At 48.6% G+C, this 22,419-nt stretch overlaps 1 protein-coding gene and 1 non-coding gene across 3 annotated transcripts in view; one reads left to right on the forward strand and one right to left on the reverse strand.

Moving 5' to 3' along the window:
• Positions 1-21,886, reverse strand: part of LOC105097373 (CD99 molecule (Xg blood group)) — a 32,887-nt gene extending 11,001 nt beyond the window's left edge. The window contains exons 1-6 of one of the 2 annotated variants that reach the window (XM_031446027.2): positions 21,732-21,885; positions 7,901-7,933; positions 6,940-6,984; positions 6,127-6,165; positions 5,403-5,471; positions 1,709-1,753 (exon numbers count right to left, since the gene is read on the reverse strand). In XM_031446027.2, coding sequence (XP_031301887.2) covers positions 1,709-1,753; positions 5,403-5,471; positions 6,127-6,165; positions 6,940-6,984; positions 7,901-7,933; positions 21,732-21,798 — 298 coding nt within the window. In that variant the 5' untranslated portion in view covers positions 21,799-21,885. Of the gene's footprint in view, positions 1-1,708; positions 1,754-5,402; positions 5,472-6,126; positions 6,166-6,939; positions 6,985-7,900; positions 7,934-21,731 lie in introns of both variants that reach the window. The other variant, XM_064482642.1, reaches the window with a different exon arrangement.
• TRNAT-AGU (transfer RNA threonine (anticodon AGU)) lies at positions 1,365-1,437 on the forward strand. The gene has a single exon. It is a non-coding gene; the product is annotated as a tRNA-Thr (tRNA).
• Positions 21,887-22,419: the final 533 nt, after the last annotated feature.

Here is a 22,419-nt window from a genome sequence, read left to right on the forward strand (position 1 = left end):
TGGACTATAAACCTGTGAGTGATTTTATTTCTGTTTAAAATCAGAGACTCCCTCTCTGTGTGTCTTGATGTTACACTCACACAGGCACTGCATGTTACACAGCTCAGGAGCAAGAGGGCTGCCTGCTACACTCAAAGTGGGGGACTGCATGTTACACAGCTGTAGACCCAGAGCACAGCCTGTTACAGTCAATGGATAAGTGCACCTTACACAGGCATCAAACTAGAACACTGCCTGTTACACTGTTCAAAGCGGGGAGGTTTTGACCAGCACACATTCATGATTTTAAATGGAAAACCAATTTAGAAGGTAGACGGACAGCCATTGAAAGACACGACTTCAAGGAACAGAGTGAAAGGAGTTTACACTCTGCAAGGTCTGTGAACTCAAGAGGGAATGCAGGGACATTTCCAGTAGATGACCAGCGAGATGTCCCCAGATCACCTCACAGTAAGTCCTCAAATGCTGTAAAGAGTATTCGAATCTTTTGGGGACTGGACTATCCATTAAGGTCAATCAGTCTCAATTCATCAATCAAGGAGTCAAAGGGAAAATATTTCTGGTAACATTTAATGCACACCAACAAGGAATGATCCTAACCATATCTTCCTTGGTCCTCCTACGACCAGTAGGGCTGTCAATGATCACAGCTGTTCTGGAAAATAACTTAGCCATCGTGAAGGGATGTAAAAGTTGGAATTCCCTTCAGAAGTCCCACTTCTCGGAAACCACCCTAAGGGAACCAGAATGGAGGGCATCCAATATCCAAGTGTAAAGACATGTACAAGAAACTGGGATGAGACCTAAAAAATACAGAAACTAGTGAATGACAAAACAGAAGCAGACTCCAAGATACAGAGAACAGACTAGTTGTGACCAGTGGAGGGAGGGATGGGGGGAAGGACGAGGTGGGGGAGGGGAGTAAGAGGTAAAAACTGCTCTGTGTGAAATAAATAACCTTCCACGCTACCTTGCACAGCAAACGGAATACAACCAACACTCTGCAATAATTACAAATAGAGTATAACCTTTGAAAACTGTGAATCACTATGATGCACACCTGAAACTTATACTACATTGTACAGCAACTAAAATTTTAAAAAAAGTGTTGAGAGATATCAGGTAGTTAGCTAATAAAAATGTGATTTTTCTATTTACAGGAAGAAAAGAAAGAAAGAAAGAAAGAGAGAGAGAAAGAAAGAGAGAAAGAAAGAAAAGAAAAAAGAAAAAAAGAAAAGGAACGAAAAGAAAAAGAAGAAGGAAGGAAGGAAGGAAAGAAGGAAAGAAGGAAGGAAAGAAGGAAGGAAGGAAAGAAGGAAGGGAAGAAAGAAACGAGCATAACCTAAATGTGTTACAAGAGGTGGGGAGGGTATAGCTCAGTGGTAGAGCGTGTGCCTAGTATGCACGAGGTCCTGGGTTCAATTCACAGTACCTCTATTTAAAAAGATAGATAGATAGATATTAATAAATAAATAAATAAATAAATAAATAAATAAATAAATAAACCTGACTACCTCCCCACCCCCGGGTCTATCGTCTGCAACCTTGACGTGTCTGCAAAGGGCAGACCTCCACGAAGATGTCCAAGCAGCTGGCTGTGAGATCCCTGAGAGCTAAGACTCTACCTGCTGCCACGATTCTGTAGAGAAGGTGGGTAATCGGGGATGGAGGAACATAAGAGACAGAAGAAGAGGTCATGTCACCCTACCTCCACCTGAATTCCCCTCGATGAGGTCAGAATCCGAGAAGCCACCTAGAAAGAAAAACACAGTGTCATCTGTCACATTAGAACTTTCAGGAAGCTCTTGATGTCTTAGAGTGAAGGAAAACACAGTAGAATCAAAAGCAGACTGGGGGACAGGGGACCCAACAAAGGTACTACTTTACGGAGAACATATCTCAAAGAGGCAATTGCCATGAATGCCCATCCTATGCCAAAAGTCCTAAAATTAAGTCTTACTCGAAACCTCTGCTAACTAAACCTGAAAAAGATGACACAAAAAGAAAAGGAAAGGACATATCAATCTTCTGGATGTATCTAGATAAAACCACACTCAATTACCATCTCTCTAGTGTAGATTCATTGCACTGCTGGCCCTAAGCTGTCACTCTTCCCATTGTGGGGAGAAGGGTTCATACTCAGCCAGAAGACTGATTTTGGCAGTCTGAGGGTAGTAAAAGGGAGACAAATCAGTATTTTTAATACTTATTTAAAACATAACATCTGTAGGGTTGATGTTTCTCCCCTGGAGAATGGGCTTACACAGGGCTGGTGTAAGGGGGTGACAGACACATTAAAAAGAATCCTGTCATCCCAGCTGACACAACCCCAGACAAGTCAACCCCAGATGACCTAGAGCCAAGCCAAGGTCAGCCACACTTGGCCAAGATTTATCAGAAGTAATGATTTTTAAAATTTTAAGCCACTGGGTTTGGAGATGCTTGTTAGGCAGCAATAGCTAGCTGATACACAGATTCAGTCCATCAGTTTAATAAAACTTATCTTGACCAAGTAGAATTTTTCCCATGAACGTAAGGATGCATTCTATATAAAGACATCCTTCTATATATCTTGTCATATTCATAGGTTCAAAGAAAAAAAAATGACCCATCTCCTTGGATGACCCCAAGCACCTGATGAAATTGAATATTTATTTCCTGTTTAGGAAATAAAAGTCAACTAGAACAGATGTGTAATATGAATATTTATATTTTTAGGGCAATTTCTTTTGTGTAAAAATGAATCTCTTTGAGTTTTTATCTTAAAGTCAGGATTGACTGCTCTGTCTTCTCCTATTGAATGTGGTCCTGAGTTCTCCAGCCAAGGCAAAATGATACAAATACAAGTCAACTGTAAAGAGAAAATATAGACATAAGAAAGGGGAAAACTGGTTTTAAATCATTTGCCGATACTATGACAGTCCTCTTGGAAAAGCTAAGAAGTGAGGAGAAAATGATTAAAAGTTAATGAGTTCGGTGGGGAGGGCATAGCTCAGCGGTAGAGCATGTGATGAGCATGCACGAGGTCCTGGCTTCAATCCCCGGCACTTCCATGAAAAAATAATTACATAAAAATTTAAAACTGAATAAATACATAAATAAATAAATCTAATTACCTCCCACTCAAAAAGATAATGAGTTCATCATTAAGTGGCTAGTTAAGGAAAATGTCCAACACTCTCTTCTGTATTACAGAAATATTGCTGCAAATGGTGTTACGTTGTCAGTTTTTATGGCTGAGTAGTATTCCATTGTATAAATACACCACCTCTTCTTTATCCAGTCACCTGTTGATGGACATTTAGGCTGTTTCCATGTGTTGGCTATTGTAAATACTGCTGCTATGAACAGTGGGGTGCAGGTGTCATCCTGAAGTAGGGTTCCTTCTGGATATATGTCCAGGAGTGGGATTCCTGGGTCATACAGTGAGTCTATTCCTAGTCTTTTGAGGCATCTCCATACTGTTTTCTGCAGTGGCTGCACCAAACTGCATTGCCACCAGCAGTAGATAAATGACAAAGAATGGACACAAAGCACATCTGACTGTCCTTTATGATTACATTACTGCGTTCTGTTGATTCTTATTTTGGGGTTGGCTTTGTTCTTTTGATAACTATATAAGTTTAAAAAGCTAAAGCTCTAAACTGTTCTTAGAAACTATAATCAGAATACAGATGTTAACTAAAAAAAGTCAGTATATTCTATACATGTATTTACGTGCAATATATTGTATATGCGCAGTCAAATTGTAACAACTCTACCTAGTAAAACTGAAAAATGGAAAAAAAAAAAAGAATGCCAAAAAAAAAAAAGACACAAAATGTATTCCTATAATGGACACAAACAGGGAAGAAAACCACTTAGAAATGCATTTAAAGAAACAATAAGGAGAAAGAGGCCCACAGAAAATTGAATCCCAAGGGGAAAAAACAAAAAACTCAGCAGCACTCCACGCGTCAACTTCTACGGGTAAACAATTCAAAGGAAAATAAAAGGAAGGTGTTATTTTTCCCAGGGGCAGGAGAGAAATAAAATGGATCTGAACTCAAAGGAAAGAAAGAAAGAAATAAACAGACCCGAAAAAGCAGAGAAGTCACAGAAGCATTAAAAACACTGGGAAGAGAAAAAAAAAAAAAAAGTAAACTCTTGCTTGTCAAAAAATACTGTTGGAAACACTCAAAGAGGGAAAATGTTTTCATCGTAAATGAGGGAAAACAGTGAACATCCAGCCACAAATGGAGAAGGCTTACACTGCAGAAAGCAAATGACGGATATCATAAATTACAAGAAAGAACGAATGACAAGCAATACACAAAAAAAGAACAAGATGTGGGCAAGCGACATTCGAAAGTTTCTTGCAAATTTCAGACATAAAGACATGAAACTGGGACAAGACGGGTAGAACAGTTTACACAACCTACGTGATCAAGCTCTTCCAAAGAAACAGAACACTGTCAAAATCAGGGATGAGTTACGATAGACTAGGACTGCTAAGAAAAGTTGTATCGTAATAACTATTAAATAATACAAGAAAATGTTTACAGAAGACTAATAAGCAAAAGGTAATGTTATGACACACTATGAATAAAAGATGCGCAGTTTTACTTAACATCTGTTTCATTTAAATTAATATACAGGGGGCAGGGTATAGCTCACTAGAAAAGTGCATGCTTAGCAGGCACAGGGTCCTGGGTTCAATCCCTAGTACCTCCATCAAAAAAAAAAGATAAACTTAATTTAATTACCTCCCCCCACCAAAAAAAAAAAGCTTAAAAAAATACATAAATTAATTAACATATAAAACACTAGCGAGAATAACCATCAAAAAGTTCACTGCAGTAGAAGATGGACAGTATTTCTATTTTTCTGGGTTAAAAGTTAAACAAACATATAAATGAACAAACAAGCCCCCTCAAAGTCTGAAGTTTCAAGAGACATTCAATTCAGAAAGCATGTTAGTGCAATTCCTCTGAGGATATTGTCATGTGTCACAAAAAAGCCAAAAGCTTAAGAAATTAAGAAATTAAGAAAGGAAGGAAGGAAGGGAGGGAGGAAGGAAGGAGGAAAGGAGGAAAGAAAAGAAAAAAAAAACTTATTTAAAGTAAAACCACAAGCAGATATTTCTCTCCACATCGAGTCTACATATTTAAAATCTTACATTCAATTTTTTAAAGGTTCCCTTAAAACCATGGAAGTAAAACCAGCAAACGAAAAAAAAAAAAATCACATCCAAACCAAAAATGTCTTCTTCAAAACTGTTTTCCACTCCTGGAAAATTGGAATTACCTGGCACCAGGAGTTCACAGTAAGATCAGGCTAAATCTGACATGACCTCCTCTCAGCTGACCTGGAAATCACTGGTCTGGAAAACACGCAAGGACCCGCAGGGCTTGAGGTCTTACCGGAGGAGCCAGGGTGGCTGGGGTTTGGATTAGGTTTTGGCTTGGGTGGACTGCGTGGCGTTGGGTCATCTGTAAAGGATGAGAGTTGCAATTATGAGCATTTTGCAGTCAAGTAAACATAACACCCATTTGTATAGAGGTGATTTACTGAACAGTTAGAAATCGAAGCGTGTCCTTTGTCACGGCGGGGCAAGTGCTTTGTCACGGCGGGGACACCCGTACACACCGCCATCTATGGATTTCTCTCCATCATCCTCCAGGCACCGTACTTAACTTGGTGTATTTCCAACAGAAAATAAAGCAGATGTCTGGGCCAGCTACAGAACTGGGGGGTGGGGGCAGTGCAAAATGACAATGCAGAGTCCCTTGCTCAAAATGCATTAAAAAATTCACTATGGTGGCCACAGAGTGGCCAACCAACCATGGCAGCCCTTCTGAGTGTGGGGCCCTGGGTGACCGCACAGGTCACAGGCCCAGGAGGCCAGCCTTGGGCCAGGGAGTTCAGTTCGCCTCACGCCACCTCAGAGCTCTAAGAGCTTTCAAATAAAAGTAGGCGTATTGATTAAAACCAAGAAAACTCAACAGCAATCAACAATGCACCTATTCCTTAAGTTTTCCTCGTTAAAAAAAAGAGTTCAGCTTATGATTTAAAAGAGATCAGCCTCTTTGAAATGATAAATGAGGAAATTAGACCTAAAGGAGATTTAAAAGAAGCCTTACTTACTGTGTCCTCCAATGGCATCTTCTAAACTGAAGTCATCACCTGAAGGAAGAAAAACAGGTCGTTAAGACTGAAGTTCTGGGTGAGCCAAGAATGGAAACGACTCTCTCAACAGGCAGAGGGCGCACCGCATCCCGGCGTCCCTAAACACGTCCCTGAATATCCATCTGACCAAAGTATCAACAGAAAATCCAAACCCCTGACCGTTTCCACAACAATCTTCTCTCCCACGAAGAGAACACAAGAACCTAACAAAAGTGAAATAACGACAGGGGTGTGTCCATCAATCACTCTGCACGAACAGAGCTGAACTCTCAACTCCTTTCTGCAGATAATTCTTTTCTGTTGACTGCCTGTCTTAATCATCAGCCCCTACCAAGTGGCCGCCAAATCCTGCAAAAGGTGGGGGAGGGCACAGCTCAGTGGCTGAGTGCATAGTTAGCATGGTGAGGTCCTGGGTTCAATCCCCAGCACCGCCATTAAAACAAATAAATAAACCTAATTACCTCCTTCCTGCGAAAGAAAGAAAGAAAAGAAAGAAAGAGAAAGGAAGGAAGGAAGGAAGGAAGGAAACGAGTAACAGACAGTCAGACTGAAAATATCCAGAGACACTTCCCACGGACCACAAAAGCATCTCTCCCATGTGACCCTTGTCACAGCCATTCGAGACCAAACATTCGGCAACTCTAGCCAAAGCCATGGAACAGCTTGTCTTCCAGCCGTCTGTCTACACGTCGTCTGGCCCTTGGGGGGACTGGGGCGCCCGGCCGCGGTGTCTCAACTCTCTCTGGAATGCCAGGTGCATTGGCTGCTTACCGGCGCTGGGCTTTTTGGGGGCAGAAGTGGATTTCGTGCCACTGTCTAAAGAGAAAAGACATTTCAGTCAGCAGACTTGCAGCTGGGACGCAGAGACAGCTCTCAGAACCGCTTCCCCCGCCCTGTGACGTCGAATGGGCCGCGCATGAAGTTCTGAGCCCACAGAACAGTGGTCGCACACAAGGACGGGGCGTGCGGGCGGGAAGGACGCACACGGGACCCCTGGTTGCAAGGCTGTGCGCGTTTATAACGAGGAACGCACTTTTCCTTCTGGGGACCCTCATCCAGGCTGGCCCTCTGGGGGCCAAAGGTGAGCAGGCTGAGGTCATAAGAACCAAAGATACCCCCTGGGCCTGCTTCTCTCCCCACTGGGCGAGAAGAAAGCTTCCACCATCAAGAAGAAAGCTACCTCTGCGGCTGGCTTCTGCTGCCCCCATGGTTTTAATTCAAGCCTCTGCACTGGACCCCAGGAATTACAAAGGTGTCCCAGGCTGAAGACTCTACCCCCAAATTCACAACCACGGGGAGCCTCAGAACGCGGCCGTACTCAGAAACAGGCTCTTTGCAGCAGTGGATGAGCGCAGACCCTGAGGGTCGACCCCCTGCTCAGGAGGAAACTGGGGAAGCTGGAGGCACCGACGCAGAGGGACACGGCCACGTGAAGGCACAGGCCGAGACGGGGGTGACGCGGCCGCAAGCCCAGGGGTGCAGCCCCTCACCCCCCGCCCACCCGCGTGCCCATGGGGGTCCGCCCCAGCCCCTTCCCCGGGCGCCAGGCAACCCTGTCTGGCACTGCTAATCACCACAGGGTGCGGAAATTATCCCACCAAATAAAATGTGTTTATCCCATCAAGGGCATCTTGAATTTTCTCATCCCACGGGACTCGAGGGACCCCAGGAAGCTGTGTTTCCTGGGGTCCTTTGTAAAACGCGTTTGTAAAACGCGTTTAATACGACTCACCGTCAAGGGCGTCCGATAAGTCAAAATCTTGGCCTAAAAGGGAAAGAGTCCCATTAGAAATAAGTCAAAGAAAGGTAAAATGGGAAATTAAGAAAGCCATTAGAAAGGGCAAGATTTGGGATTTTCAGATGCTTGCGGGATTCAGCGCCTTTCACAACGTAAAACGTGTTGTGATTTCTCACGTGAAATGTTTCACTTTCAGACCTCCAGGCAAGAAGATGTTCATTTATTATTTTTTTTAGACTATTGATAACCTTAGAGTTTAGCAGCAGTTAAAATAGTGTCAAACCATGATAACTCTGCACATACATTATTCCAAAAAAGTGGGTCTTTTGACACAAGATAGTAACCATTTCCAATACATGATGGGGGAAAAAAAAAAAACACAGGGAAAATCCTTGAATAAACAAGCTTTCTATAATTACCCAACCGAAACATACTTCTGTACAAACACTCGACAACCCAGAAAAAGGTTAAAAAAAAATTTGTTTTTAATCTCCTGGGATCCCAGAGGAGGAGAAACTGCCTTTATTCCACTGTGTTTACCCCGTTACGACGGAACTCTCTCCCGAGTCTGTGTGTGTGTGTGACTGCGTGTGTGTGCGGGAGGGAACGTTCATGTGTCTGTGGTGGGTGTGTGTGGGTGTGCACTCGCGTGCGAGACACAGCATGTGTCTGCTTACTGTGTGGTTTGGGGTGTATGTGTGAGGTTTTGCGTGGAGCTATGTGTGTGGTTTGCAGGTGTGTATTTGTGTAGCTGGGGCGCGTGTTCTGTGTGTGAACACACACGGGTAGATGGGTCCGGGTGCCGTTTGGGGGCATGGAACTTTATGTGTGTTTGTGTGTGCTCTTTGTGTGTGGGAAGGGTGGTTCGCACGTGCATGTGTGTAGTTTGTGTGTGGGCACGTGTGTGGAGGTGTGTCTAGGGGCAGTTTGGGGAGTGTGTTTCTCTGTGTGTTTTTACGTGTGTGTATTAAAAACAGGCAAGCAGACAAAAAAAGAATGAAATAATGCCATTTGCAGCAACGTGGATGCGTTCTGCAAACCTGCGTTCCATCACACTAAGTAAGTCAGAGAAAGACAAATATTATGTGACATCACCTATGTGTGGAATCTAAAAAAATATAATACAGGGTGAGGCACAGGTTAGTGGTAGAGCGCTTGCTTACCATGCAGGAGGTCCTGGGCCCAAACCCCAGCTCCTCCGTTAAAAAAATCAATCAATCAATAAATAAAACAAATTTTAAAATGATCCAAATGAATTTATTTACAAAACAGAGACAGAATCACAAGCAGAAAACACACTTACGGTTACCAAAGGGTAAAAGAGGGGGAGGGATAAATTGGGAGTTTGGGATTAACAGATACACATTACTAAATATAACATAGATAAACAATGAGGAACTTCTCTGCAGCCCAGGGAACTACATTCAGCACCTTGTAGCAACTTTTGATGGAAAAGAATCTGAAAAAATAAATATATTTATGCCCACATATAACGGAATCACTGTGCTGTACGCCTGAAACTAACACACACTGCAAACCAACTCTACTTCAATTAAAAAAAAAAAAACTATATGAACAATGAAATGTGCCCCAAACTTTAAAAAAAAAAAAAAACAAAAAACTCGGGAGGAAGGTGGCAGAACCCTCAGCTCTGGGGACAGCCTGCTCTGAGCGGTCGGCAGCATCCACACCGGGGCGGTTCCACCGCCTCAGAGCCCGGACGTGCCGGTCTCTGCACCCACACAGGTGCCCAACAAAACAGACGCGGTTTCTGCACTTCCCGCAGCAGGCGAGAGGCGGCAGGTGCTCCCGAGGTGGGGTGCGGCTTGGGAGGGACTTGTATGCGCCCGAAGACCCCAGCGGACACGCGCACGCTCGCGGGCCTATGGGTTCACACAGAAACCCACGGGGGTGATTCGCCCGAAGGCGCCTGTCTCAGACGCTCGCCTTGCTTGCCATCATGGTTACCCCGAAATCCAAGGAGCACGCCCCGGACATCGGGGCAAGTCGCCCCGAAGAGATTCCAGGAGTGCACGATGCCGTGTTTAGGGGGAAATGGGGCGCGGGGCCTTCGGAAGAACAGCGGAAGGGGTGAGGATATAACTCAGTGGCCAAAAAAACAAACAAAAAAGGTGTGCTTAGCGTGCGTAAAGGCCTGCGTTCCATCCGCAGGACCTCCATTTTTAAAAAATTTAAAATTAAAAAAATAAATGTAAAGAACAGCAGAGAAGGCTGTTTGGACCGCTAAAAACCAACAGCGACAAACGTGAACGTAAAAGGCAGATCTTTACGCGTAACGTGTGCTTACGCTTGTGCGCGCGTCTGGGTCCGCACGCGCATGGATAGGCGTGTTTGTGGGGATGTGTCCGCGTGCACGTGCATCCGTGGGCACGCACACTGCATGGGGGGGCACTGCACGTCTGCACGTGCGCCCACGCGTCCCTGTGGGCACGGGTGTCCACGGGGGCTGGTACACGTGGGGCGCACATGTGCGCTCACGGGTGTCTGCGCGTGCAAATACGCACTGAACACGAGTGCTGCGTGTATGCCCGTCTGCATGTGCCCGGGAGCACCGCGTGTGCACGCGTCTGCCTGTCTGTCTGCTTCACCACCCTGCGTGCAGCCGGCCCGGGGCTGTCCCCGCGGCCCCGCAGGTCTGGTTCCTCACCGCCGCCCGCCTGGATCGCACCCTCACTGCGAGGCCGCCGCGTCTCCCTGCACGACCTGCCCTCCTACAGGCCCCACCCGCTTCGAGGGGTCACGGCCCACCTCCATGTCCTCTGCTGACCCCCGCGGGGCCCTGACACACATCAGAGCCTGTGTGCCTGGGCGCAGAGCCTGCACGCGGGGCAGGAGCCGGGCGTCCGGGCCGCACATCCAAGGCACTGAGCTTCTTGGTGAAGCAGCCCAGCCCAGTCCAGCCCATGGGGGAAGCCTGCACAGGCTCCCCACCCCTCCCGGCCCCCCGGAACCCGCAGGCGTGCGGGGCACAGCCGGGGACCCCGCAGAGCCATCCCCGCCCGCGCCCTCCCTTGGCTTCAGTCTTTCCTGTTTCCCTCGGCTGGTCCTCCCGACACCGGACGCCTCCGAGGCCACCCCGGGCGTGTGGCGCCTCCCCGGGGCGCGAGCGCCGCTGCCCCCGAGCTCCGCAAACGGGTGGTTTGACAGCCACAAACTAAGCAAATGACAAATTCAGACCAAGAGAAGGCCGTCGGGTTTCTCCGAAACTCTACCAGGACCGCACTGGGACGTAGAAACAAAAATGAGGCTAGAAATGCTGACAATAATGACTTAACGGAAATTGGAAGTTACATCATTTATACCTGAACTTACCGAATGCATAAATAACTACAAATAAAATGGAAATAAGTTATAGACACAAATTTAGAACAGAAAGAAAATGTAGTGACAATAATAATTATAGAAATTACAAACAACGTAATTTATGATGCACAGAACTGAGAAATCACGTAAGTAAATATACAGAAACATATAGAAATAAGCCATAGAAACAAAATTAGGAGAGAAATAAAACGGAAATATAATCACAGAAATTACAAATTAAATCATTCACACTTTAGACACAGTTTATAAATTACGTAAATATATGGACATAAAATAGAAATAAATCATACAAAGAAAATAAGAAAGAAAATATAAATTTTATAATAATAAATAAATTGTAAATTATATAAATTATAAATTATAAGCAGAACCTATTGATTATATAATGAATAATATATATTATATATAATAAATATAATAAAATAATATAGAAATAAGTTATACAAACAAAATTTGAATAGAGAATATAAATTTTTATAAAAAATAAATAAATTACGAATTACACCATTTATAAGTTATGCATAGACTATCAATTATATAAATGAATATATGTATAAATAGAATAGAAATTCTAGGAAAATATTACACTAAATTTGTATAATAAATTAAATTATGTAATTTATAATTTACACAAATTATAATTGATACAAAGAAACTATCAATTATATAAATGAATACATGTATAAATAAAATAGGAATAAAATATAGTCAAAACTCAAATAGACTATACATTTTTATAATAAATTATAAATTATGTAATTTGCAATTTATACACAGAAACTATTATACACGTGAACATACATATATATAAAACAAGAATAAATTCTAGAAATAAAATTAGAATGTAAATACAATATAATAATAAGTTTTAGAAATTATGAATTATGTAATTCATCATTTACCCACAAAAACTACCAATTACATAAAAAAATACAGGTGTAAGTAAAAATAGAAGTACCCTCCAGACACAAAATTAGACTTGAAATAAACATTAGGCAGGCAGAGGATTCCCCCGCCTTCCAGACGTTCACACGAATAAGGCAGGAATCCCATAATAATCCCGCAAGGCTAACAGCAGCCCCGGATGAATTTCCCCAGGGCCTCGTCTGTTCCTGGGGCTCGCTGGACAATCCAGCTGATCTCCACAACTCTCCCTTTTGCGGGGGGTGAGAAACAGACACCCCGTAACCTCCGACCCCGTCCCCCCCACCGTCAAAGGCAGCATCAGGGTCCCCCACGCCCTGAGTCCACCCGCGACAGCCACGCCCTGGTCCTGGCCAGACGCTGACCTTGAGCGTTCTCCACTCCCTCCCGCCGTTTCCCCCACCCTCACTAGAAACAGAGGTTGCAGAAGACCCACAAGCACATTAGGAGGGACTCAGTGACCACGCGTGTGCTTCACATTCAGCCTCTGGGGGACGCCCGGCACAGGTGTCTTTTTCTGGAAAAAAGAAACCCATCGCATGGCCCGCTCCTGAAAACCACGACTCTGGGCTTGTGGGGGCTTGTCTGCGGGTAATTCCATGGAACCCACAACTCCCCCAGGTGAGCAGGGAGGGGCCCCCGCGGGATCAGGTGATGGGAAGCGCTGTTTGATTTGATTTGATTTGATTCCTCCCTGTCTGAGACGGCCTGGATTTCCTGCAGCTGGCATGACCGGCGCCAGGCACTGCCGTGACCTTTCTCGAGGTGCGCGACTGAACGTTCCTCCTGGCAGACGTTTAGTCTCCAGGAGGGGCATGTTTTCTCGTGTGCTGTAACTCCGGGGGACAGCCCTCCCAGCCGTGCCAAATTTTAGAAGACCCCGGACAACCCGCTCAAGCTGTGAGCTGGGCTCTGGGTTCCGAGGACCAGCGGTTTTTAGAATTCGGGGAGCCCACATTTCTGGACCCTGCGTCCAAAGACAGATTCAGCGGGTTGGGGCCAGGCCTGTGAACCTGCATTTGTAACAATCTCACAGGTGACCGCCCACCCTTCTGGGCTGAGGTCCCCTTTCTGAGGACCCACTCTGAGCCTTGCATGGTGGGCTGGGACACGGGGAATGGCAGCCAGGGTCCCCTGAGCCCACTGCTGTAGGGAGGGAGTTCCAGGACCCCAGGGGATCCAGCCTCCCTCAGGGAAGAAACCGAGGCATTGCTCCCCGAAATACCATCTCCAGGACGTGACTCGAAGCCCCACCTCCATTTCCAGTTTCATCTCCAGCCACCTCTCTTCACACTGGTCCCTGTCCTGCCCCTTCACGCTGGCCCCAAATGACCCAAATTTTTATCAGCTCATGGATCCCCCTGCATCTCCAGGTTCTGGCCCAAAGCCCCCAAACTGGAGTTAACGGTTCCGCTTATTAATCACTGCGGAGTCACGTTGTATTTGGTGGTTTCCTTTGATAAAATCACCGGATATTCTGAATCAGCAAGTATTCAGTCATGACTCCTGAGGAAAGACAGTTTAGCGGCTGCACCCTCAGGTCTCACTGTCATTAGCTAATGAATAACACATAACCTGGTGTTATGCGTGTTCCTGCATCATTTAATGTTACATAACCTGTATTGTCCATGCCCGCAGCAGTATCACTCCTGCCTAAACGAAATTCGTCTCACATGCATTATTTTCTCCCTAAGGCACCTGGCAGCCTTCTTGTGCTTAGAGGCAACAGACAGCACTTCAGCACTACATGGCAGGGGTGAGTGGGTGGGTGGGTTACACAGCAAAATCACAAGCAGAAAGCACAAAAACACAAAAACATGACACTACACAGACACTTGTTCACAGTCTGAGACCGGAAATGTGACTCAGTTTTTTTTTTTTCTCTGCCCTGCACAAATTCCTGAACTGAGAGAGTAGTGATTTGAGAATTAAAAATAAATGGCAGCAAGTAGGCAGATTCGCAAATAGAGAGTCTGAGAATACTAAGGATGGATGGTACTTAAGGACAAACGACTTACTCATAGTAGTGCCTGTGGTGTGTCACAGATGTCACTGTGCATTCCTTGAAAATTTACAATCACCCCCAACATCTTGTGAAAGATTTGGGGGAGGGGGGTCACACAGTGTAAACACCTTGGCCGTCCTCAGGCCTTGACTCGAATCCTCTACTTGGCGGTAAACGCCAATCTCTTCTTTCTGTACCAGGAAAACTCCTATTCATGCCTCAAAGCCCTGATGAGATGCTGCCTCCTCCAGGAAGCCCTTGGCATCCCTCCCAGCCAGACTAAAGCATTTCCGTGGGCAATGCCTACGCACATCACAGTTTGAGAAGCATGGCCTCTAGATGTTGGTTCTCAACTCTTGGCTACACACCCAGGGAGATTTTATTTTCAGTCCCAATGGCAGCTGTACCCCAGGCCAGTTATATCAGAAACTTTGGGGGCTGGGATCTACCAGGGTGTTGAAGCTCACCCATGTGATGCCAGTGTGTGGCCTGCTTTGCAGAACCCAGCTATGGATTTTCACTTCCTCAATTCTCCTTAACACGGTTTCTTCCTTCTGTCTCATTTCTGGTGTCTTGGTCCAGGGTCTGCCAACAGCCCTGGCTGAGGCCAGAGCCTTCTTCACCTGCACACTGGATAGTTGGTTTCATGTCATCAGTTTCCTTGGCAATCCTATCTTATGCATTAAAAAGTACATTATTCCATGAGGGGGTCCCCAGGCCTCCTCAAAGTCCCCGAGGGTCCAGGGAATAAACTAGTTAAGGGCTTCTTGTATTCATCCTGGAAAGATATGAGGAGTGGGGCTGGGGGAGGGGGGAGGTTCTCAAAAAGAGCAGAAATGGAGAATGGGGCAGGGGTGGAGACAGATTTAGAAGTGAAATCAGCAGGACTTGCTAACATCAGAGGTGGGAGAGGGAGCTGGCAGGAGTGAAGGGCGACTTCCGTTGGAGGAGGGGGCTGGGCCCATGGTCATATCACAAAAGGTAAGGGTAAAGGAGGAGATGAACACCAGGGAGAAAAATCACGAGGAGCTGAGAATACAGCCAGGGGTCCAACCAGATGGACCCGGTGTCTGAGCAGTAACCTGGGTAAGCCCCACCTGGAGAGAGAGTCGGGGGTGGGAACCCAGCGGCACCCTTCCAGAGGGGGACCGGGACGCTTTCTCTGCTGCAGCAGGACACAGGGTGTGATCTACACCCCAGCAGAGGCCCATCTTCCCCTCCCTGATTCCTTCCCCAACACCAAGGCAGCTCCTGAGCCTGTCACAACGCGGGGATGATAACTCAATGCCTCGTGATGTGCTTGTGACGAGGTGAGGGTGCTGGCAGTTTCAAAGCAATGAGAAAGGATGCCCCCTCCAACTGGAAACCGCTTGCGATGGGCTCCCGCAGCTCCCTGTCTCTCCGTCTTCTGTCTAGCTATGTACGTAGGTAATCTATTTACCGATCCGCATCCATCACTGTTATCTGTCAATCAATCTATCAGTATCCACCTGTCCATCTACCTGTCTGTCATCCACCCACCCATCAACCATCCATCACATCCGTCAAGGGCTACCTCCCTGCAGCCAGTTCACGAGTCCTTAAGTCAATTCCTCAGCACGGAGGGGCCCTGCCCTCCCCGGTCCAGCAGCGACCGGCGCGGGACCTCGCACACACCCAGCTGTGCACCCACCTCCCGCTCGCTCACACATTCGTGCACACCCAGTGCCCTTCCTGCTACACAGTGTTACTCTGTGTCCAATATGTAAGCGTCGCCCTGTGTCTCTTCCACGGGGGTGAGGCACATAGTGTTGCCAAATACCGTCATTTCCACTGAGGACCGAACGTGGGCACTTTTTTTTTTCCCCCGTCAAAAGTACACTTGGAAGCCATGACTTTTTGCGCTTTCAAAAGTGGCTGATCCTCAGCAACCTGATGGCCCTTCTCAAAAAAAAATGGTGAGATGCTATCTGGAGAAAGCAGAGCAATGTGAAAGGGGTCCAGACCGGCCACGGAGTTTGATCCGTCCTGCCTGCCGTCCGCGGGAACAAAGACATTTTCCATCGCGGCCCAGGCCACCCAGACAGAGGCGACGTCACCAAAGCCTGCGCAGAATGGCTGGGTGTTTTTCTTCTCTCATCTGTTTTATGTCCTTCTTTTCGACACTGCTGGACACTCACTAAACTCACAGCCCACCAACGGGTGTCTAACTAGAAAAAAAAAAATACTGCATGCATCTAACTCTGCAGAAACAAAAACGGAAGTTTCTGGTTTCCTGTTCAGGGGATTTTTTTTTTTTAAATAATATGAGCAATGAGGTTGCTCACCGAGTCCTTTTAACACAAAGCTGAGCCACACCCACGGGCTCGCTCCCGAAACTGGTGTCAGAATGGTAGGCAGAACAGGAAATTCAAAGCCAGGAGCTGCTGTGGCCCTGTGTGGCCAGCTGCAGACACAGATGCGAAAGGCGCAGGCAGACCCCGTCGAATTGCATTCCACTTTACCGCGTTTTTGACAGACTGCGGGTTTGGGGCAACCCTGCATCCAGCAGTGTCGGCGCCATTTTCCCAGCAGCACCAGCACACTTTGTGCCTCTGTGTCACATGTGGGTAACTCTCCCGCTACGGCAAACTTTTTCACTAGGATTACACTTCTTTGGATGACTAGCGATGAGTAATCTGTGATGTTACCATGACAACTCGCTGACGGCTCAGAGGATGGTTTGCATTTTTTGAGCAATAAAGCGTATTTTTTAAATTAAGATCTGTACGTTGGGTTTTTTTTTCATGCTTTTTTTTTTTTTTAAGAGATAATGCTGTTGCACACCTAAGAGGCTGCGTAACTTTCACATGCACCAGGAAACCAAAACCATTCACGTGACTCGCTTTATTGCAGTGGTCTGGAGCCAAGGCATCTGTGCTTTGAGGATGAATTAGGTAAATGCAAACAACGAATTCTGGTTAGTTAACCTCTTTCACTCAAGAGATTAGCACAAACTTAAAAAAAAAGAAAGAAAGAAAGTGTTGGGTGGTCAACCAGCTCCCCATGTGAGGACAAAGCCAAAATGAGACGCAATATGGCGGCATTCCGCAAGACCAGCAATCTGTGCATCCCACACAGCCTGGCGATTCTCCCAGGAGGATGCAAATATAGCGAAATATTCACGGATGTTGACCGCGATGTGTCTCTGTGTGTGCGTGTGTGTGTGGGGGGGGGGGGTCTTTGTACTGTAAGGTTGTGAGTGTGACTGGACATTACTTCTCTTTCCCCTGGTGCAGAGGCTTTTCTGGGCCGACCTTTGTGTTGAACTGTAACGTTCCCCGTCCCACTTAAGACTCTCGGGCCAGCCGCATGGCCACAAAGGGGCTGCTGTGACGTGCATCATTAAATCCACGTGAATGATTACAACGCTCGCGGGCCGTTCATTTTTCAAGTACGTGTCATCTCCCGAGGGTTAGAAAAAAAAAGCCCCTCTTGTCCGTAAAAACTATTTCCCAGTATATTGTACCCTCCCAAGAGGACTTCTGGAGACCTGTAAGCACACACTCTGTTATCAATCACAAGAATTGGGAAAGGAGATCAAAGAGTGCTCTCTGTTGCTTTATGTGGGACGGGCACCCAGGTGTGACAAGAAGCCACACGGGGACTCAGGGAGGTGAGTCTCTCCCACGTCTCCTTGTACGGTGCCCCTCGGACGTCTGGGCGTCCGAAGGGTTCCAGGGTGCTGAGCGGCTTGGAGTCCTCCCCCACCAAAGACAGCAACAGCCTCACCTCTAACCCTGTCTGTAAGTCGCACATGGCATGTGCTTTTTCTTCCCCCTAAAAGCAGCCACTGTCATTGGAAAATCTCAGCAGGAACAAACACCACACACGCTCCACGTGGGCGGTGGTCAGTCTCCTCTGGGGGAAAACATGAGCTGGAAAAAAGTGCCAGGTACCCTCCGTGAAATCCCAGCCTGACGCTTACACTCTGCATGGGCTGAACTCCTCTACTAAATGCATTCTTTTTTTTTTTTTTTTAGTTTTAGAAGAAACATGTTTATTTTATTTTATTTTATTGAGTTATGGTCAGTTTACAATGTTGAGCCAATGTCCAGTGTAGAGCATTCAATTATACATGAATATACATATATTCATGGTCACATTTTTTTTTCCACCATGAGCTACAAGATCTTGTATACATTTCCCTGTGCTCTACAGTATAATCTTGTTTATCTATCCTATACATACCTGTCCGTATTTGCAAATCTCAAACTCCCAGTCTGTTCCTTCCCACCCTGCTACCCACAGGCAACCACAAGTCTATTCTATGTCTGTGAGTCTGTTTCTGTTTTGTATTTATGTTCATTTGTCTTTTTCTTTTTTTAACTGCATTCTTTTTTTTTTTTCAGCAAGAGGCTGCCAACTAGCACATTATCCAGAGGAAGAAAAGTGCTTCTCCCTCCCCTGCCAAAATCAAGTATTTTAATATCCCCATGCGCAAAAAAAAAAAAAAAAAAAAAAAAAAAAAAAAGTGTGGAAACATCGTCAGCTGAGAATTCAGAAACCAGCAAAGCACTGAGGGAAATAACAGGCAATTATCCTTTATCTGAGCCAACATGCAGGCCGGATAATGAAACTCACTTCCTCTGCCCGGTGGGCAGAGACCTGGCGGCCACGGGGCAGAGGGGTGGGAGGCTGGAGAAATCAAGCCGACACTTGCTTGGGTGTGGGGGTGCCAGGGAACCCCCAAACCACCCGAGTCTGCTTCCGTCGGCGTTTCCGGGTTTCAAACAGTGCGTGCAGACCGCCTCCGGGAGAGTTGTGAGGCTGGGGACCCATATCCCACGCATTTCTCCCCGAGGTCCCCCTGGTACCAGCCGTTTTAGGGTCTGGAATGGGGTTTTTTCTAACTGGAGGAAGAAAACAGAATCAAAACACCCAGCAGCCAACAACCTAGCATTCTTACTACTTATAAACACCGGGGTTTCGCAACCTAACATCTGGGGCCGGATGACTCTCTGATGGGGGGTGTCCTGTGCACTGTGGGGTGTGCAGCTGCGTCCCTGGTCTCCACCCACCACGTGCCAGGAGATGCCCCCCTCCCTGAGTTGTGACAACCAAAAAAATGTCTCCAGACTTTGCCAAGTGTCCCCTGGGGAACTGTGCTCTATTTAAAGTTGAAGTGGCTTCTTTCCTTCTCTACAACCCACGGAAATGTCCGGAGAAACCTGGTCCCAGTGTTCCCGAGGACTCTGAAAGAACGCCAGGGCTCTCAGCCCTGAAGTGAAGAGCTGTCCTTGACTCAATGGACTTTTGTAGCCAGAACGGAAACCAAAGCAAACCCCTATTTCTAAAGGGAAGTGTGTCCTCAGCTTCTCCCCTGATAAAAACCCCATTTGTATCTCTCAGGAACAGCCTGTCCCTGCCCCGGACCCCAGAAGGATCCGGCAGGGGAGAGGGGGTGGGGCAGGAGGCCAACTTGTAGGAAAGCTCTGCGCACTCTCTGCTTTTGGGGGGCGAGTCGGGATCCCCTCCCCTCCCCTCCCTCCTCCACTGCTCTGTGCCTCTGCCACCCCACTGCCACTAAAACGTCAAACTCCCCCATCTTGGAGTGGCCGGGAACAACATGCCTAGAAATCAGGCAATTTCGGGTTATGGGTACTGTGGGTTTTTCTAAAAATTATCATATGGCTTGCCGGGGTGCCCCCAAAATATAGCCTGTACATTAAAATTGTCAAAAATGGTCACCCACGAGAGCTTCAAACCCAGCCAAGTGCTCACACTGGCCAAGATGGTGTTCTTGGCGGCTGAGTCCTTGAACTGTGTGACTGTCACCGTCTTTGTGGTCCGACAACCTAGCTGTCCCATGAGATGTTTCTCTCCCCGCCCCCACCCCAGGCGGATGGTACTTTTCTGGGCGACCAGAAGCCCTTCTGCCCCATTTGCCTGGAACCCAGCGCACTGCGAGGGCTCCGTGAGGACTTAACTCATGAAACAGGAATGAAGGCATAGCCCGAGGGATGCACGGAAAATTCTTGTGGGTAGATGTCACTCAAACACACAGCAGAAACAAGACCCCGTGGAACGTTCGTGGTGGGACAGTCAGGTGGGATTTGGTGAAGGAAAGCAGGGACCCGTTCCTGGCCCTCCCTACCCAGCAAACTCTAAACTCTTCCAAGAGGTCCCCGGGGGTCAGGCTGGATTTTTTTTTTTTTTCTGATTCTCCACCAGAACGCACAACTTCTAGAATGCATGGGACACATCGAAAAAGTGCACACATCAATGTGCAAATCCGCTCGAGAGCAAAAATGGGGGAGTCAGGGTGGGGTGGGGCAGAATTCAAAATCCAGCCTCTAGCGCTGAGCTGGAAATTTCCAGGTGCAGACCAGGCCCTCTCTGTCCTGTGTCTGGGTCCTAAAATGTGCCCACCTCCATCCCCCCCTCCTCAGTCCTAAAAGGACGCCGGCCTGTGTGCCTGTCCACTCAGAAGCAACCATGTCAACAAGGAAAAACCGATCCTTAATTGGAGAAAGCGAGTTTTTTTTTAAGCCACGCCCAGCAGGACCCCAGCATTTCAGAGAGAGACTGCAGGAAAGTTAAGACCTCGACTTCCATTTTAAAAGGAGAAGGAGAAAAATGCGGGTGACGGCGGGGAGGAAGCCAGCTTCGGCGGCGAGCGTGGGGGCCCTGGCGTCCTGCCCGCCCCCTGACACTTTGCTCCGTGATTGTCTGAGTCCTGCGCTCGGACACACAGGGCAAGCGCGGCGACCGGGGAGAGCGCGCGTCTCTGGCCGGAGTCGCTCTGCGCCGAGCCGCGCGGCCAGGACACGCAGAGCGGTGAGGACCGTGCCCACGGCGCCAAGTATTTTGACTCCCCCCGCCCCCCCTTCCCCCGCCCGGCTTCGGGCTCCCGGGACGAGTCCAAATTTAGGCCCAGGCCGCAGGGCGTGGCTCCGGGAGGCGGCTCTGGATTGGGGGGTCGCAGGGCCGGGCCAGCGCTGGCCGGGGGGTGGGGGTGGGGGTGGGGGTGGGGGTGGGAGGGCGGGGCAGCTGCAGGGGCGCGGGGGCGCGCCCCGGGAGCGAAGGGGGATCCCGCGGGAAGTGGGGGGCGTCGAGTGCCTCCGCTCGCCCAAGTGCCTCGAACTCTAAGAGTTTGTGGATCTGAAGACAAACGCTGACTTTCGGCCTCTGGAGTGAGTCCAAAGGCGGGCAGCGAGGGACCTGGGGAAGGCAGAGGGGCGGTGGCCGCCCGCGGGCGCGGCGCGTCCGGCCAGCGGGGAGGGGGGCCCCTCCACGCGCCTCCCAGCCACACACTGTGCGCCCCCAAAGTAGTGCGCCCCGAAGTACGTCCCCCCGCAATGCGCCCCCCAAGCTGCGTTCCCCACACAGTGCGCTCCCTAAGGTACACCCCCAGTGCGACCGCCAAAGTGCGTCCCCCACGCAGTGTGACCCCAAAGAACGTCCCCCTCAACAAGGAGGGCCCCACAAGTTTCGCCCCCTCCCTTCCCCCGGTCTGGCCCTTCCCTGGAGTCCCGGCGCGGGCTCCAAGCGGGTCCCCCAGCCCGCGCCGCGCCCCCGGCGCGCACTCACCGCGAGCGGGCAGCAGGGTGCCGAGCAGGCCGACCAGCAGCAGCGCGCAGACAGCCCAGCGAGCCATGGTGCGCCCCGCGCCGCGCAGGGACCGTCCCGGGAGCGGCGCGCGCGGGCGGCTGGCGGCGGGAGGGACTCCCCCAGCCCGGGAAGGGGCCGGCGGCGGGGAGGGGTGGGGTTGCGGCGCGGTCGCCCCGCCCCGCCCCGGCCCGAGCGGGCCCCGCCCGCGGTCCCGGGGAGCACTAGGGGGCGGGAGCTCGGGAGCTGCTGGGCGGACGGAGCGGAAGAGGGGCCTGCGCCCCCAGGGGTGATCTCTACCCGGAGGAGAAGGAAAACGAAACTCCGTCCCTGCTGGGAAACTGTGGGGGCACCCCCACCTCCATCCACGTCTCTTTGACGGGATCCCCAGGGCCGCCTCTCCTGAGGGCAGGGTGAAGCCCCTCCTCCCTTCCCTGTTAGGTGTGGACCCCCTGCCTGGATGCAGCAGCCTGGGGTCCCCAACAAGGCCCCAGGGCACCAGTGGAGTTTTGGGGTGCAATGCACCAGCCGTGACTTTCCAGCCTGACCAAGGACCTCTCTTGGAGGAGTCTCCGCGTTCCCGAAGTGTCTCCCGGCAAAGCCAGGGGTGGGGAGGGACAGGATATGTCTTGCCAACCCCCATCCGGGGAGGCTGGCGCCCTGGTTGGGG

Source organism: Camelus dromedarius, chromosome X (assembly GCF_036321535.1).
Source record: "Camelus dromedarius isolate mCamDro1 chromosome X, mCamDro1.pat, whole genome shotgun sequence".
Taxonomy (NCBI): domain Eukaryota; kingdom Metazoa; phylum Chordata; class Mammalia; order Artiodactyla; family Camelidae; genus Camelus; species Camelus dromedarius.